At 33.3% G+C, this 17611-nt stretch overlaps 1 protein-coding gene across 3 annotated transcripts in view; it reads right to left on the bottom strand.

The window, feature by feature from the left end:
• Window positions 1–17611, bottom strand: part of LOC149562476 (fanconi anemia group D2 protein) — an 80849-nt gene that overhangs the window by 22892 nt on the left and 40346 nt on the right. Inside the window, exons 1-2 of one of the 3 annotated variants that reach the window (XM_089825965.1) lie at window positions 10509–10708; window positions 7709–8335 (exon numbers count right to left, since the gene is read on the bottom strand). The exons of 1 other annotated variant lie outside the window; for it this stretch is intronic. In XM_089825965.1, the coding sequence (XP_089682091.1) occupies window positions 8276–8335; window positions 10509–10670 (222 nt within the window). In that variant the 5' untranslated portion in view covers window positions 10671–10708 and the 3' untranslated portion in view covers window positions 7709–8275. Of the gene's footprint in view, window positions 1–7708; window positions 8336–10508; window positions 10709–17611 lie in introns of those variants that run through there. One more of the 3 variants, XM_089825963.1, reaches the window with a different exon arrangement.

Raw genomic sequence — 17611 nt, 5'->3', positions numbered from 1 at the left:
TCTAATGATAAAATTGAGGGGTATAACATGAATTTACTAGTTTTTTTTAATAATTTAGCTAGTCGTTGCATTTGTGATGGCACATTCTGATGACTAGTCATCACTTGCATGGCACAACCATCACAAAACTGTCGCAATTACAATGGCAAGTTCTAACATATCAATTTTGCTTCCATGGCACAATTGTCACATGGATGTCACAATTGCGATGGTGTCAACATGAACTCTTTCCCCTTCCTTCTTCCAAGTTATGACAGTTTTATCCATCGGAATTGCAATAGATGCCCTTGCTAAATGTCTAACACCTGTACGATGGGAGCCAATTCATGGTTCTATCGCTTGGGTGACAAGTGGTCATCGTCATCATAATTTGGGTCAAAATGTACTAGTGTGTGATGGTTGTATAAACATAAGGATTGGTGAACTTCTATGGTTTTTACATACTTTATGGTTTATAAGCATGGAACTATAAGTTGAAAATTTTGAATGATTAATGGGATTAGACAAGTGCATGTTGAATGAATGTGATGTTCTCTTCCTATGGCTTAATGGGGTATATCCTATAGCCATGTGTTGCAAGAACATATTAGTTATTTAATACATTAAATGCTTTTCTATGGATTAATGATTTAAATATATGTTTCAAAATTTGACATTGTACTAACCCTTCACAGGAACAAGTCAACTAAACCTAGAGAGTAACATTAAAAGCACGTGGTGGCACATCCCTATAGTAATTAGAGCAAAAAATTAAAAAGGAACAAGTCAGCATAACTATTAAATGCCCCTGCCTAAATCAAGGAGCACGATGAGCTATATTGTGGGTTGATCTCTTCCATGATTAATGATTTCCTACATTTTTTGTAATTCATTAAAAGATTTGGTTGAACCCACATTGTGGAGTGTCTTAGATGTACGAAAGTTTGTTTTAGTAGAGTAGGATGAATAAGAAGTTGCTCTGATTTTCCAAAGTTAATCAAAAATCCTTTTGTAATACAGCAACAAATAGTTAAGTTTGTGATTCTGTAATTCCCACTTGTATTTGGTTGAGATGAATATGAATGACACAATACTCTTTCTACCCAGTATTTGAGTTATGAGTAGTTACTTCATTCGCTCATCCAAGGGGGCCCACTTGGTGAGTGGATGTTCTCTTTCGGTAGAGATTAGCTTCCACAATTGTTTACAAGTAAGTTAGTATTATGTTGTTCCAGTAGGCACTGGTAATAGAACTGGTGGTTGTTCTTGCAGCATAGCTATATTATAGTGCTTTCAATAAGATAATTTTTCTCATTTTAATTTTAGCATCATAGCTTAACATTTAATTCTTGTAGCTTAGTGATGACGCTTGATAAGGAGTTTAAAGCATATACTTTGCAAATATCATTTCAAGTTTACGTCCCTAGTCGATAACTTAAATGAGCCTAGTGATTCATTGGTTGTCACTTGAGGATGTCCAAATTCACAAGTTATAAAGTCTAGTTTCCAAGTTGATATATTGGCCAAGTACATGTTGACTTTATTATTGGGGTCCTTAATCTGGCAAGAGAAATCCCTCTCCATAATATTGATCCTTCTTTATGTGTCAATCAAAGGATCCTCCATGGTTTTGTTTGATTTCTCAACCTTCTATTCAACCTAATGTTCAGCTCCTGGGATATCATCATTCAAGCCCAAGTTGACCTCATTTTGATCTTCTTGAGTTTCCACTTTGTTACAATCATCTACTATGGAAAATCAAGATGTATCTTCATTTTTCATATATTTAAATTGATCAACATCCATATCCTTTTGTCCTTAATCTTTTTCTTGGTTCTAAATATCTTCTTGATGCTTGTCCTTATCACTATCACTTATCAAACCTACCATATCAACTACCTCTATCATGATATCACCAATGTATTTTGTGATGTCTACATTATTCTCAAACTTGTCATTATCTTCCTCTTTCTATTCTAGTGTAGCATCTAGAGTAATTAGTACTCCACTAACAAAGAAATATGGTTGTTGAATTATATTATAGAACTAATTTGTATCATCCCCGATAGTAGCCTTATTAGTAAGCTCATTAATGCTTATTCCAACTGATCTTTTCTTAGGTTTACTAACATGGGGCTTCTTAAAATTAGGATCATTCAATATTTCAATGTGTCATTTCAATCTCATCTTCCACTTAATCATATAAGTTAGTCATTAATTTTACTAACCTCATCTTAGTCCTCAATTTTAGTCTCACATTCTCCCATACATGGTGCATTTCATCATATGTGATAAGTGTGCAGAGCTCACATAACTTATCCTCTCTCATTTTCGTGTCTTCCTCCAATGCTCTCATTCTCTTCTCATCTAGCTTGTTAAATAAATGATCAGGGATGTTACCCTTGATCTCTACCAATTACCTCTTGAACTTCAATAAGTACTTGATAATAGAAGTTTCAATCATACAATGTTATTCCTCATCATATCTTCAATAATACTTCTAAAGTTGTCCTACCTTACCATCATACTCAATCCTAGTTCTAATAGTCTTCAAGTCTAGTTTCCATTTCTTCTTCTCTACTTCAATATCAATCTCAGGTACATTTAGTGTATTAGTAGTATCAGGTTCTACTTGTGCCTCTTCAACCTTTTTCGTTTTTTCTTCCATTTTTTTGCATTCTTTCTTCCTGCAACCTTAGGCTTTTTAGGACTAAGGCCTTGGGCATTTTCTTTCTATCTATGGATCCTCTTAGGTTCACTCTTTACATGTTGTTATGTCTTCATTGATCTATTGTTAGACCTTCTAGAACTGCAATCCTTTTGACCATTTTCTCTACTTTTCTCTTTCTTGTGTCCATATAGAGTTGTTCTCTGACTTGGTTGAACTTTTTTTTAATGTTCCCCATCTCTCACATTCCTTATCCCTGGGTGATTCAAGCATCACTTTTGCATAACCTTCAAGATTTTCCTTGTCAATCTCATGGCCTATTGGGTGGATGAATGTATCTCTTGGTTCCACTACCTCCATGCAAGTTTTATCTATCTCACTAGTACATTTTGACTCATTTTTTGACAAAAATTGGTCAAATTTTTTACTCATGTTGGTAGAATTTTCGACAAACTATTTTATCGTTATTTTTGTCATCAAAACTTCGACAAATTTTTTCTTTGGTAGAAATTTTGACCAAATTTTTTATGATCGCTATATGTTATAGCTATAAGCCTCCTTTATTGCTCACCAAAAACACTCGTCGCCATGACTTATAGCGATATCTCCTCCTTTTTCATAGAAGAGTTAGCTATATTCTATAGCGATATCTCCTCATATTTGACCACTGAAAACACTCATCGTCATGACTTATAGCAATATCTCCTCCTTTTTTATTGAAGAGTTTTCTATATTCTATAGCAATATCCCCTCCTTTTCGATCACCGAAAACACACATTGCCATGACTCATAGCGATATCTCCTCCTTTTTTATCACCAAAAACACTCATCACCATGACTTATAGAGATATCTCCTCCTTTTCAATCACTAAATACACTCATCACCGTGACTTATAGCGATATTTCCTCCTTTTCGATAGAAGAGTTTGCTATATTCTATAACGATATCTCCTCCTTTTCGATCACCGAAAACAGTCATTGCCATGACTTATAGCGATACAACATCTCTATTGCTCATCATTGTAATGATTATATTTCTTTTCCATTTGTCGATGATCGCTATATGTTATAGTGATAAGCCTCCTTTATTGCTCACTAAAAATGCTCATCGTAATGACTTATAACAATATCTCCTCCTTTTCAATCAGTGCCAAAAACTCTCATCACCATGACTTATAGTGATATCTCCTTTTTGATAGAAGGGTTTGCATATTCTGTAGTGATATCTCCTCATTTTCAATCACTGAAAAAACTCATCGCCATGACTTATAGTGATACCTTCTCCTTTTCAATAGAAAAGTTTGCTATATTCTATAGTGATATATCCTCCTTTTCAATCACCGAAAATGCTCATTGCCATGACTTATAGCAATACAACATCTCTATCGCTGAACGTCATAATGAATATATTTATTTTCTATTTGTCAATGATCACTATATGTTATAGCAATAAGCCTCCTTTATCATTCATCACTCTATTGTTTTTGCAATTTCTTCACATAGCGATAAAAGGGATCGCTATATGTCATAGCAATATACTTTCCTCATTACTATGTCAAGATTAGGCTTTCTCCATATAGCAGTAGAAGAGTTCACTATATTCTATAGCGATATCTCCTCCTTTCGATCATCGAAAACACTCATTGCCATGACTTATAGCGATACAACATCTCTATCACTCATCACTGCAATGATTATATTTGTTTTATGTTTGTCGATGATTGCTATATGTTATAGCGATAAGCCTTCTTTATCGCTCATCACTATATTGTTTTTCAGTTCTTCACATAGTGATAAAAGGGATCACTATATGTCATAGCAATATACTTTTCTCATTGCTCATCGCTATGTCAAGATTAGGCCTTCTTCGTATAGCGATAAAAGAGTTCACTATATTCTATAGCAATATCTCCTTTTTTATCATCAAAAACACTCATCGCCATGACTTATAGCGATACAACATCTCTATTGCTCATCATTGTAATGATTATAATTTTTTTTCTATTTGCTAATGATTGCTATATGTTATAACAATAAGCCTCTTTTATCTCTCATCACTATATTGTTTTTGCAGTTTCTTTGCATAGCGATAAAAGGAATCGCTTTATTTCATAGCAATATACTTTCCTCATCACTCATTGATATGTCAAGATTAGGCCTTCTACGTGTAGCAATAGAAGAGTTCAGTATATTCTATAGTGATATAGTACCCAAAATCTCTTTTGACCATATTGCAATCGCTATAATGTATCCTGAATCATGAAGCCTAATCGTTGCAACTATAACAGTATATGAAACATCGAATCGATAAACAACATTTCTATCGATTGAGGTTTTTGACGCACCTATGCAAAATAAATCTCATTAATAGTTTAAATGAAATGTCAAATGATGGATTTTAATGCTTATTTGATGGTTCGAGTGAGATAGCGCATCAAAGAAATATACAAAGAAGTCAAGGAAGGGTTTTGCAGCATCCATTGAATGTTTGGTAGGATCAGTGTGGCCAATGCTTACACAATTTCTAACCACAATTTTTAAGTGAGTTATATCATCTAGCCCTAAAGATATAACAATAAAGCTAAACCCATAGTTTCGTATGAAACCACCAATGTTTTGTCAAATGAGGATTACAATGTTTGTGCCTTCGAAACTTTAGTTAATGGGACCTGTATAACGCAACAACGATCTAAAACACAGCTACTCGCATGTCTGTCAGTTCACTTAATGTTATCAAGCAACAGTCCATTGAAACATATTGAGGAGGAAAGACAAAGAAATCATATATATATAAAAGCTAGCAAATTGGAGGAGAATTATCAATTACATATTTGAAGAATTCAAATAGGAAAGGTTTCGTAACCTAGCACACATTCAGTGAAGAGTGTACATGACCCATCTCTGACCAGAATAAGCATGCACTAGTACTATGATATTATATCAAACAAATCATCAATAAGCCATTGCAAAATATAGAGGTTTAACTAGAAAATAGCAATTGGATAAGTATTATCTTATACACATCAAAAGATATCCAAAACAACAACTTCATACTCTTGTCAACTCTCAATATTGAACTAGTGCTCAAAACATATTACCTTAAATCATATTAGACTTGGGTGTGGATAATATTATCTATTACCTTCCTCTATCAACGTATAAGGTGTTCATTAATAAATTCTAATATAAAGAAGTTAAAATTTGAATAAAACCAAGGGTCAAACTTGGGTGTGGATAATATTATCTATTACCTTCATTTATCAATGTATAAGGTGTTCATTGATTAATTCTAGTGTAAAGAAGTTCAAATTTGACTAAAATCAAGTGTGAAGTAGTAAATTTCTATAACCAGTTATATAATTTTATATAACCTTTAGAAATTATTGGTTGCTCACAACCTTGGATCCTTTTAGATCTTTTAGATTGAGGGAAGAATTTAAGTTATTCTATAGGGGACATTATAGCAGATGCATGTTACCTATTTCTTATCGCATATGAGGATAATCATACTTAAATCATAGGAACAAAACTATGAGAAGTATCCTACCATACCCAGGTTATTCAATGTGTTCTTAACTATGATATAGACTAGAGCCTAATACTCTATGATGTCTCTTCACTTGTTGTTATGAGCAGTTTTTCTATCGCTATCTTTTACAAACATGATTCCTAACTAACATGATTGGTGTATACGTTGACTTGTCTAGCTTTTATACAAAGTTGTTGATCTAAAAGGAATTAATATCATAATGTTGTAGGAAACTGAAGAAGATGAAAAAAAGAATGTCTCGGTATGGATCCACATTTATAATTTACAAGGTAAACTTTAAGAAACCCCCCTCCAAAAAAAGATATAAATTATTGGCGAATCTTTCATTATTTTGAAAAACAAAGTTATTTTTATCATTGAATCTCTCAATTTTTTTATTTTAAATATTATTTACATTGGTGATTATTTTGGAATCATAATTTTTGAGTAGAAAATATTGGCGAATCTCAATAATAATAGTAAGTTTTCTAATCATCGTGGACTATTACAAATCAAAATTGAACATGTTTTATCTCATGGAAATTATGAGGATAAATTTTACATTATGTTTTAAATCAATAATGAAAATTAAATATTGGTAATATATCCCTAAAGTAACTAATAATTCTGATAATCATTGGTGAATTAATTTTAGTTTTTTCAATAATATATAATATTTAGGTGAATCAAATCTAATCATGTATTGAATATTATGGCCAATCTTTGAGTTTAAAGTTTTTCTTATAAAATAAAGTATTCAGCAATTTTAAATATTTTAGAACTAAATTTAATATGTGACAATTTAGGTTGCATTAAATCTTAAACTATTAGCCAAATTACTAGCAAAAAATTTCTAAAATTCACAAAATTATGAATATTCACCACTAAAAAACACCCTAACTATTTATATTAATAATATAGTATTAAGGGATACAATGCACCTACAGAGAGCCATGCATACAATTTTATCTTTTAACTAGACACTGAATTCCCAATAGACTGAATGCCTATAGTACTCTCAAGAATAATAAGATAGCTACAGTTTGTATTAGCTAGTTATCTCAAGAGTTCAAGTATATTTGTACTGCATCAAGAATCATTAATAACAATAAAAGGTCTCCTTACAAGCATTGGGTGAAATATTTTAAACTATTGACATTTTATATATTGAAAGTAGCAAAATATTTTAACATGGATACAAAAAAAGTACAAAAGCTATTTATATTTTAAAATGAAAAATCATGTCAAGCATATCAAGAAATGCTTACAAGAGACCTACACAAGTAACACAGAAAATAATATTGCATGCAACTGTTAAGAAAGGAACTACAAAAATGTTCACATGGGGGAAAATGACAATCAATCGTAATTGCCACACACAACATACTTATCAAGTACCTAGAATCTCTCCAAGTTAAATTTGAATTATTAATTGTTCTTAAAGAATTCAGTGGGCCACAAATATATATTCAGAAACGATACAGAACTATAGACATATTGTTAACGGAAGAAGAGTTCCTCACTAGAAAGCATGACAAATAAATCATTTTGTGATAGAAGAATATTTTTGGGAAGATTCATACAATTTAAATAAGTGAGATTGGTAGATAGAAAAAATACCCTTCACTGAATTAAGCCAGTGTAGCGTATATGAAAACAGCCAAAGCACAAGATTTCATGATAACACTCCAACAAATGCATCTCTTTCCCTTTCTAACCAATCCTTTCACAAACGGCCAGAGATCTATGACTACCCAAACACTGCATAGATACTCTACAAACAGCCTCTCTTTGATCTCACTAACACTACCCACAATTGAAAAAGTGTTCCAAGAAAGGCCTACTAAGCTTAATAATAATATTGTAGTTGGTATGATGAACAATGTAGAGGAATCAAATGTAAACTCGCCCTCATTTCCATTCTCTTCTTCCTCTGACACCTTTGGAGTCGCAACAAATATTGTATCAAACAATCCCAACAACTTCACTACAACATCCAACAGTGCAACAAACCATGAAGATGTGCACACAATGTGCCACATGAATAGGTTATTCCACCACTCTCTCACAGAACACCCAAGAAGAATGTACAGCACAAGCTAATATCCATAGACTGAAAGGAAGAGTGCTAGTGCAATTGGAAAAGAAACCTCTGTAATCTGCATTAGCAGTAAAGCTAGTGTTAAAAAATGAAAATTATGGTTTACAAATCTGTAAATAAAAATGAATTCATATTTTTTATATAATTTAAACAGCACATTCTAAGATTTGACTTGTTCAAGTGGTTCATCGCTCATCTTTATGATATAATTTAAGTAATGTGTTCTATGATTTGACTTGTCTGGGTGGTTCATCTAAAATCACATAGACTCATTTACTAATATGATTAAAGATGCACCAACTCAACAAATCAAATGGGTGGCTTAAACATCACACACTAAGGTCTAATTGTTAAATAGTCAAAAACTTCCTTTTTCAAAACTTATCTTATCCTAAAGATGATCTTAATCAAAACATAGAATATATTGTTCACACCACAACCATATGATGAGACCAGTGGCTAATAGGTTAATAGTGTGTTTCAATTCAGATAGATAAGATGATATTAATATAAAATGAAATATAACTAACCTTGGGCAGGAATGATTTATGATATAGCAGACTCGTGGCAAGAAGTAAGGCATAGCAGATAACTAGTACTGACCAAACAGCCCATAGGCAGAAATAAGCATAAAAAATCCTCTACCTCAGGCTAATGCCTCTTCTGAGTCTAATGAAAGGACAAAGTTTTCTTAGAAATATTTCAAGTAGTCATGTTGCCCATCTCTTCTACTAAACAAGGGTATCTAGACCGGTGGTTGTTGCACATCCCATGAAAATTGATTCCTCTGGTTGGAAACTATTGGAATGCCAACCTAGACTATGAATCTTCATTCCTATCATGACATCCTCAATTGTAGATCCATACATCCATCCCACTTGCAACCATTAAAAAGTGAGTTAGCACCTATGTTATGGAAGATTTTTGTGGGTTGCATCAAATATCTAATATATAAGGTGATAGTAATTTTTGTGTTTGGATTTGATTGTGTATGTTTTTTTAGCATCAATGTTCCATATCATGCTTCATCACCCATCATCAGGATGAGAGAATGCACTGAAAAGTGAAATATATAGGCCAAGCCCAACCAAAGGGAAATAAAAAGAAAAAGAGGACTCATCTACATATTTCACTTTTCCATTCTTGCTTTCTCTTATCCTAATGATGGATTGCAGAGTTTGATCCAAAAAAATGATGCTTAAAAAACATATACAATTAAATCCAAAAAAAAAAATTTACATTGCAAATGGATAGTGGACATCTGATAAGATTAATATAAGATGATGGGCAATCTTTCAGTTGGAATTATTTTTAAGAAACAAAACAAGGTTATGCATCTTCTACCACTTTGCCCCAAGCAGTTTTGGTTTCTTAGCTGCAATTAGCAACCTTCAAAGCTTCCTCTGTAACCAAGGAAGGAAGGGTATGGTTATTGCATGGAATGTCACTTAGTATAGCCCAAGCTACTTAAACTAGGGCATGGGATACTCCAAATGCTTTCCTTAATGCCTGAGAAGAACAAGATGATAAAAAGTTTGGAATCTCTACTTAGGCAACATCATACATGTTATTGATTGAATATTTAAAGGGTTTAATAAAATAATGTTTATAAGCCTTTTATTAATTACTATTCAACCACATGTCAACATGATTGTTCCTCACGTTTCATTTTCTATAAATAGATTTTATTTAATAAAAGATAATAATGCATTATCAAATGAAGCTTCTTAAAAAATAATAAATTAAAACAAGATCGAGTGCAATAAAATTTTAGGAAATAAAAGAAAGTCAAAAAGAGGAGTCCTTATCATAATTGCCTCAAAAATCTACTAGACACTATATTTGGCATGCACATGAAAACAAAGTGGTGTACAACTATAAAAGTAACTTCTAGAAAGCTTGCTTCAGATAGGATTGAAATTCTAATTTATTGTTTTTTAATTAGATCTGGGGAGTTTTCCAAAGGACTCCCACAGTTTACAATGTTGTCACTACACAACAAACAGTCAATTAAAAAAAAAAGCCAACAAAGATATCGAGATTATACCTAAAATAAAAACAATTAAACATTTATTGTTAATATACAATACTATTATGAACATTAAGATATTAAAAAACATTTAGTAATATATATAATTATTTCATGTGAAATATTTGAATTTGGTAAAACAACATGCCATATACTAAACTTCAATCTCTAAACCAAGTTAATGCCAAAGATTTGTTATTACCTTGTCTTTGCCTTTCACTTCCTTTCCTGTGGTGTTGATCAATCTCGAGTGGCAACCCATACAAGCCTTTTCTTCTATGAAAGTGTTTGGTTCCTCCATAAAGAGGGCCTTGGAGTGCATTTGATCCCTTCCCAATAGTCTACATACACCCAACATCTCCATCGTTACTATAGAAGTTGATGAAAGCCAAGTGCACAGCTCACCAAGATCACCTGCATGCAAATAACCTATTGAAGAGAAACTAAAGAAGGAAAGGAAGGGCTTGGAGAAACTCAACAAAGTGAGAGAAATTATATTGCAACAACGAAAAATGAAATTGTTGTACAATATGATATGATATGAAATTACATTAGGAGAGCCTATTTATAAAAGCCTCTAGGAAGCTTGTAGAACAAGCTAGAAAGAGCTAGGAGATAAGGTTGACAACTAAGCATACATCCACAAAAGGTGGATTATCTTCCATGTAGGTGAGAAGATAAGTATGACTAAGTAGGAACAAACCCCCATGTTGTCAACAACTTCTAGATGACAACTAATAAATAAATGTATTTTTCCTAAGTAAACTTAAGTAAAAGCGTAAATAATAATTATTTACTCTAACACCGCCCCCCCCCCCCCTCCCCCAAGTGCAACTTAGGGGAATGCACTTAAGCTCACAAAAGCTAAGATGAAATGCAGAATAGGTCTCGGCAACAAGGCCATGTTAGGTACCCATGTACAAATGCAAAGAAATGCAATGTAATCTCTATAAACCGGAGAAAAAGGAGAAAACCCAGTGGGAAAAACCCCTCTCCAAAACGAGATAGCTGAAAACCTAGTGAAGGACTAAAGAAGCCTCCAACTAAAGGAATGTCCCAAAAAATGGGAACAAAGAGAAGATCATGAAGAGCATCATTGAAGCATGAAGAAGCCACAAACTCTTTTAGAAAGAAACTGTTGATCTAAAGAACCTCCACAGAAATAGAAAGTTGTGAACCAAGAGTGTCTATATGGTAGATGATCCATCTCACCAAATGCATAGGTAGCCAGCCACTACAATTGCCTAGTACATAGGATCAAATACTAAATACATAGCTCACTCCATCGAAACATCGAACCAAGGAAGCATTAGAGACAACAAAAGAACCCCCACTTAATGCAGATAGGGTGAGGGGACAAGCAATTGAGAGAGTGGGCCAAAAGTCCTCTGCAAAAAGAACCAAGAACAGCGAGAGAGAAGAAGAGGTACAAACACCTATAAAGGCACGTGCCACTGACACATCATGGAGCTAATGTCATAGAAGGGACACTCACTTGACAAAGGAAGAGGGCACAAAAATGGCAACAACTAATCCCCCCACCCACCCCATGGCATTTTATAATATAGTGTGAGTACAACTATCTCAAAACAACGTTTAGGATCCCGAAATGAAAGAGTAGCACTTTATCTCAGTGTGTTCATATAAAGATGCTTACAAATGATATCGACAATGATCAAAAAAGAAAAAGAAAAAGTTGATACAACAGAAAGTACAGCTCAAAAGAAAAGATCCCATGCCATGAAAATGATCCTCAGACCTGGAACACCTAAGATATATACCATGTTGCAGAAAAGAAAAGAAAACATGATAGAAAGAGCATGGGGTAGAATCTGAAAGAAATTATAGCATTTCTAAAAAGTAGATAGAAGCAGCTTTCCAAAAATATAACGTTATCAAAAAACAGAAATGGGATGCTCAAGATATGCTTGTCAGAGTGAAAAACAAAAAATCCAACTTAGACTACAAAAATAGATAACCAAACTACATCAAAACCAAAAAAATACCTGCACCAATGTCTCTATCTCAGAACCAGCTTTCTGGTGCTTCTTTCAGATTGAAAAAATACCTCTGTATGCTCAAGTTATGGCCAAAAAACCATGAGTAGGTCAAAAAGGGACCTGAAGAGGATGCAAGAGTGTTGATGTAGTGCTGACGTCATGTTGATGGCAGCATTTCACTAGCCTAAAATTGACGGCTTGGAGGTCTTCGAGGCAAAAAAAGACTGCCACATGGCATACACGTCTGCATTTCATCTTAGCTTTTGTGAGCTTAAGTGCATTCCTCTAAGTTGCACTTAACGGGGGGTGTTAGAGTAAATAATTATTATTTACTCTAACAGTTACATCTATAATCATGTAATAACTTGGCCAAAAATTCTATAGAGCTCTTGAATAATCAGCTCAGAAAAGATAGTAAATTATTTCTTACTTCAATGTGGGCTCCTTGAACGGATCTATTGTAGTGATGATAACATCCACAGCATGAAGCTTGTAAAAAGATTCTCCACTATATCTACAAGATTAAAACATAACACAACACCCAAGTTTTTGTAGTGTTTCAAAGAGGAATAAACATTTAAGACCTTCACTCATAGATAAAATAAGATAAAATAATTTCATTAATGTCCAACAAAAGACCACAACGTGGGTCTATGGGACTAGAAACTTATACCAAGAAGATAGCAAACAAACGGAAAACCAAATGGTGTCCACAAAAAAACAAATACAACAAATAAAGAAGAAAGTAGGAGACATACATGGAAAAGATTAGGTATCTTTCCTCATGGGAAAAGTCCAACACTGACTTATCTGGGCGGCTACCAGAGGCCCTGTGATGAGGTTGAGTGCTACGAAAAGAGTCTCACTGGCAAAGAGGTCCCCTGTGGGGTGTCACAAATCTAGAATGGCCCATGTTAGGGAAATTTTATGGTCGCTTCACATGAAAGCAAACCAAAGCACACATGCAAAAGCTATCATCCAAAAATTCTTTAAAAATGCAAAAAAAAAATTTGGCTCTCTGTGAGGCCTTACCCCGACCCGTCATAGCATAGATGTTTCTACTTGCATTTTGATATTCGAGACTTTGATATTTTGACATTTATTTGAGACTTAGATGGATAGTGGCTGTTTTATTTATTGATTTTGAGATTACAGTAGTGTTTTGCATCTATGATATGTACTAAGAACCTGATATTGTGAATAAAATGATCAAACACATATGGATGCAACTTTATGATAGGATAGAAATTAGATTATGATGTGATGTGAAATGTTAATTTGATTATGATAATTTATGATTTAATGTGATATGCAAATAAATGTTAATTTGATTATGATGATTTATGATATGGAGATTTTGATATTTTAACATTTTGAATGATTTATTTGAAATGATTAAAAAAAAAAAATTAATTAAATTATGTTAATATGGATTACGTAACATTTGAAAATTATATGTATTTATGATATATATTTTATATGACCTCCTTGGACTACTGATGTTGGAGTTTAGTGTGCAGGAAGAAGTCCAAACCTATGTGAACACAATTTAACACGAATCTTTGGAAGATTCAAAAGAGTCGTTGTGAAAGTATTTTGCTCCATAAATATAAGTTTGCTTGTATGTGGAATTTTTTAATAACAAAGATGCATTAGGGACATGTCATAGTGATGTGGAATGTGTTTTTATGTGTCACTTGACACTTGTAGATTTTGTGTGTAATGACATGTCATTTAGGGTTTTGGTCATGGTGGCATTTTACCATAAAACTAATTACCTTGTTAATGATTAAGTAAACCCACTTGACAAGGGATAGGATGGATCACAATCAAAGGAAATTCGAATTTAGACTTGACTAGGGTTTTGATGGGTCATTAGTTGGTCCTTAAGTGCCTTTTATGTGAAAATGAGCTACCCATATGATAGTATGACATGTTAGGGACCTAATTTTGACCATGATAGTGCCTATATAGCCTAGGGGGGCCCTTTACCAATGCCTTCTTCCAGCAATTCGAAAATAGAGTTGTTACATGTGTTCTCTCCCATGTGAAAACTAAGTCAAATATAGCAAACTTAGAGGGAGACAAGTTTGTAAGAAGTGGCTTGGTGTTTTTGCTAAAATAGATAGTGGGAAAGCCCTTTTTAGAAAATCTTGGACAAACTAGTGGGTGTTCACCTACTCTCTAAATTTAGAGACAATTAGGGTTTTGGAGGAAGACTAAGGGAGCTCTGCAACAACTATCATTGCCTTTAGCTTGGACCAAGGTTGGTGTTCAAACCATGACCATTTTCTTTCTTTTAGCATTTCATATTGAATCTGCAAACATGGAGTATTTGTCATAGGATCATGCATTGTATTGTGAATCTTTGTATTGTAAATTTTGGTATTGTGTTGTGATGGTGTGAAGGTGTATTGTGTTCATGTAATTTTCTTGGCTTTTATTCTTGATCTTGTTTTTTTTTTAAATTTGAATGTCAAGTGTTAATGGGTGTGAAGACTTCACTCACCCTTGGGAGGGAAGAGAAGTCTTGGGTGAAGGGTTTAGTTGGACTCAACATTGTAGTTGAGAAAATTTATCTCATGATGAGGAGTTGTTATTTCTTTCATGGAGTATGGGCTCCATTGAAGCCATATGCCTTTGTTGTTTTGGGAGATACAAGGGGTTTTGTGTATAAGGAGGAGGAGATTTTCATGATAGCCATGACAGGCAAAATGCAATTGCAATATGATGTTGTATTAAGGATATGGCATTCTCCTCTTTGAAGAGTCCACCTTCACCCAATGTTTTTATGATTCCAATGGTGAATTAATGTGCAAGCCATGGAAGGGATTGTTTGGTGTTATGTGGTGTATTTCTTGCATTACCAAGTGGTGAGTGTGTGTATCCCATTTGGACCTTGTTTCCCCTGCTTGGTAGATGGCTTCATAGAAGCCTAGGATGGGAGGTGAGCCTCCATGGTTTCAAATTTTGTGTTGTTTTGCAGGTTTTTGGAGAAAATAGATCCTATGAAGAGATTAGGGTTTCACCCTTGGCTATGTTGGGGAATCAAGTGTGGGGAAACTAGTATTTCCATGTCATCTCACAATGTGTTGTGACTTTAAGCTTCAATTTTTATGTCATTGTATTGTGAAAGGGGTTTACTCCCTATTGTATATTGTTGTAAATGTGTAAGGTGAAGCTCGAAAATTTGTATATAGTTGTATTTGCAAGAGAAAGATTGTGACATTAGTTTAATTGTGTAGGGAGTAAAAGATCATTTCATGTAAAAGAATATTCAATATTGTAGGGTAACATATTAAAGTCATGTAAATCAGCTCATTATTCTTGCTTAGACTTTGTATTACATCAATAAGCCCTAAGGAACCCTCATGTGAGAAAAACATTGTAATGAATATTTAATGCAAATTTGAATGCTTTCATTATATGATTCCCTATTATGTGATTGTTTTAATGGCAATAAGAGATCTTGCTTTTCAAAAAGATTATATAAAATGATTCATTTTGTGTTCAATAATAAGCAATTGCATGTGTAATCCAAGTTTCCTATAGAAACACATTGTAATTGATCTTGCACATTAGTGTGTTAAAAAAAATTGATGTTAGATTATATAAATAAATCCCTAGATTAGGAAACATTAGCTATCACCAACTCTATTCCTTAAATGTTCATGGTAGGCATGGAAGAAATTAACTTAGCATGATACATAGGCTAAAATCCATAAGGAAAAAGTTTATTGTAGGTACACTCCTATTCTCTCGAAATTGTATGGGAGAAGGAAATAATTCCTCTCCCCAATTACAAATAATAAAATATTCATAAGATTAACCCAAGTACCAAGTCCTATCAACTAAAGAGACGCCTCAAATAAGGTTTTAGAATATAAGATTTTGAAGAAATATTATGACAATGTCAATCATGTGACGGCATGTCACAATCTACACCTAAAAATAATGATGGAAAATAAATGAAATGCCTATGAACCAAATATGCATATAATAATGCATGTCATTACCCCAAAGTTAAAAATATGAACAACACCTTTATATATATATATATATATATATATATATATATATATATATATATATATATATATATATATATGCAATAACCTACACTACATGGCACCTAACCTAGGCATCTTATATATATATGCAATAACCTACACTACATGGCACCTAACCTAGGCATCTTTGGTGGGAAGATACATGTTTGAACAAACTATATAATCTAAACATATTACTAACCCAATATATATATATATATATATATGAAGTACTTCCAAGCTACCACTCCTAGTTAGTTCTTTCACCTATCCCTTTCCTTCTACGTGGGACCATGTTCCCACTCCCCAACAAAGTCACCTAGCCTTGGGAAAAGGATTAGATGGTATACGTGAGAGGGGGATAAAGGAAAGGGTCTTTTCTCTCAAAATCTGCACAAGGCCCCATTTCCTTAAGACCTCGGAGAAAATGCATGAAAGGGGGACAAGCCTCTGTGATAGGTCACGTGAACCATGGGGGAGGGGACCTTACTTGGAAAAAGGGAAGCTTTGTTAATAGGTAATCATGGAAATAGGTGATAGGTGCCTGACTTTAGGTAAGGGGGTGTTATGTATTAGGAGACAATTTTAGTAATGTTTAGGGGATAAAATATTTCTATAAAAGCTCGTGTTTGGGGTGGGATAGGGAGTTAGTACTTAAGTGGTTTAAGAAAGACAATTAATTATGTTGTTCTTATTGTCATTTTATTTTAGTATTGGAAAAGGTAAGGTAGGAAGTAAGGAAGTTAATTAGAAGATGTAATAATCAAATTGGTAGCTATATTTAGTAATAATAAATTTGTAGTTAAATTTAATAATAATTAAAATGGTAGTTAAAATTGTAATTGAATTAGTAAAGCATAATGATATTGTTAAATTGAGTGAGAAAATTGGTTAATGGGAAAAGTGTAGGGTAGGTAGTAGTTAAGTTGATCATGACCCTTAGTTAATATATGAACTTACTAAATTTATCTTTGTATTGGAAATAACCCTATCAACGCTATATAATTGATAATTAATAATATGGTTCTAGAGAAATTAAAAGTTAAATAAACGGTATAAAAATATACATATCTTCAATAGTCAAAATGATGGTGTAGGATTAGTTAGAAGTTTAATGAGCAAGAGCTCATTAAAATTGGTATACCCAGATAATAGAAAATAAAAATAATAAAGTTAAACAATAAAATAATAAAATAAGACCACATCGTGCGCGTGCGCGCGTGCGTGTGTGCGATAAAATAATAAAATAAGACCAC

The sequence above is a fragment of the Cupressus sempervirens genome, chromosome 4 (assembly GCF_028749045.1).
Source record: "Cupressus sempervirens isolate cs-2001-9-10 chromosome 4, ASM2874904v1, whole genome shotgun sequence".
Classification (NCBI taxonomy): Eukaryota; Viridiplantae; Streptophyta; class Pinopsida; order Cupressales; family Cupressaceae; genus Cupressus; species Cupressus sempervirens.
The sequence above is the reverse complement of the archived record's forward strand: the minus strand, read 5'-3'. Positions and strand labels throughout refer to the sequence as shown.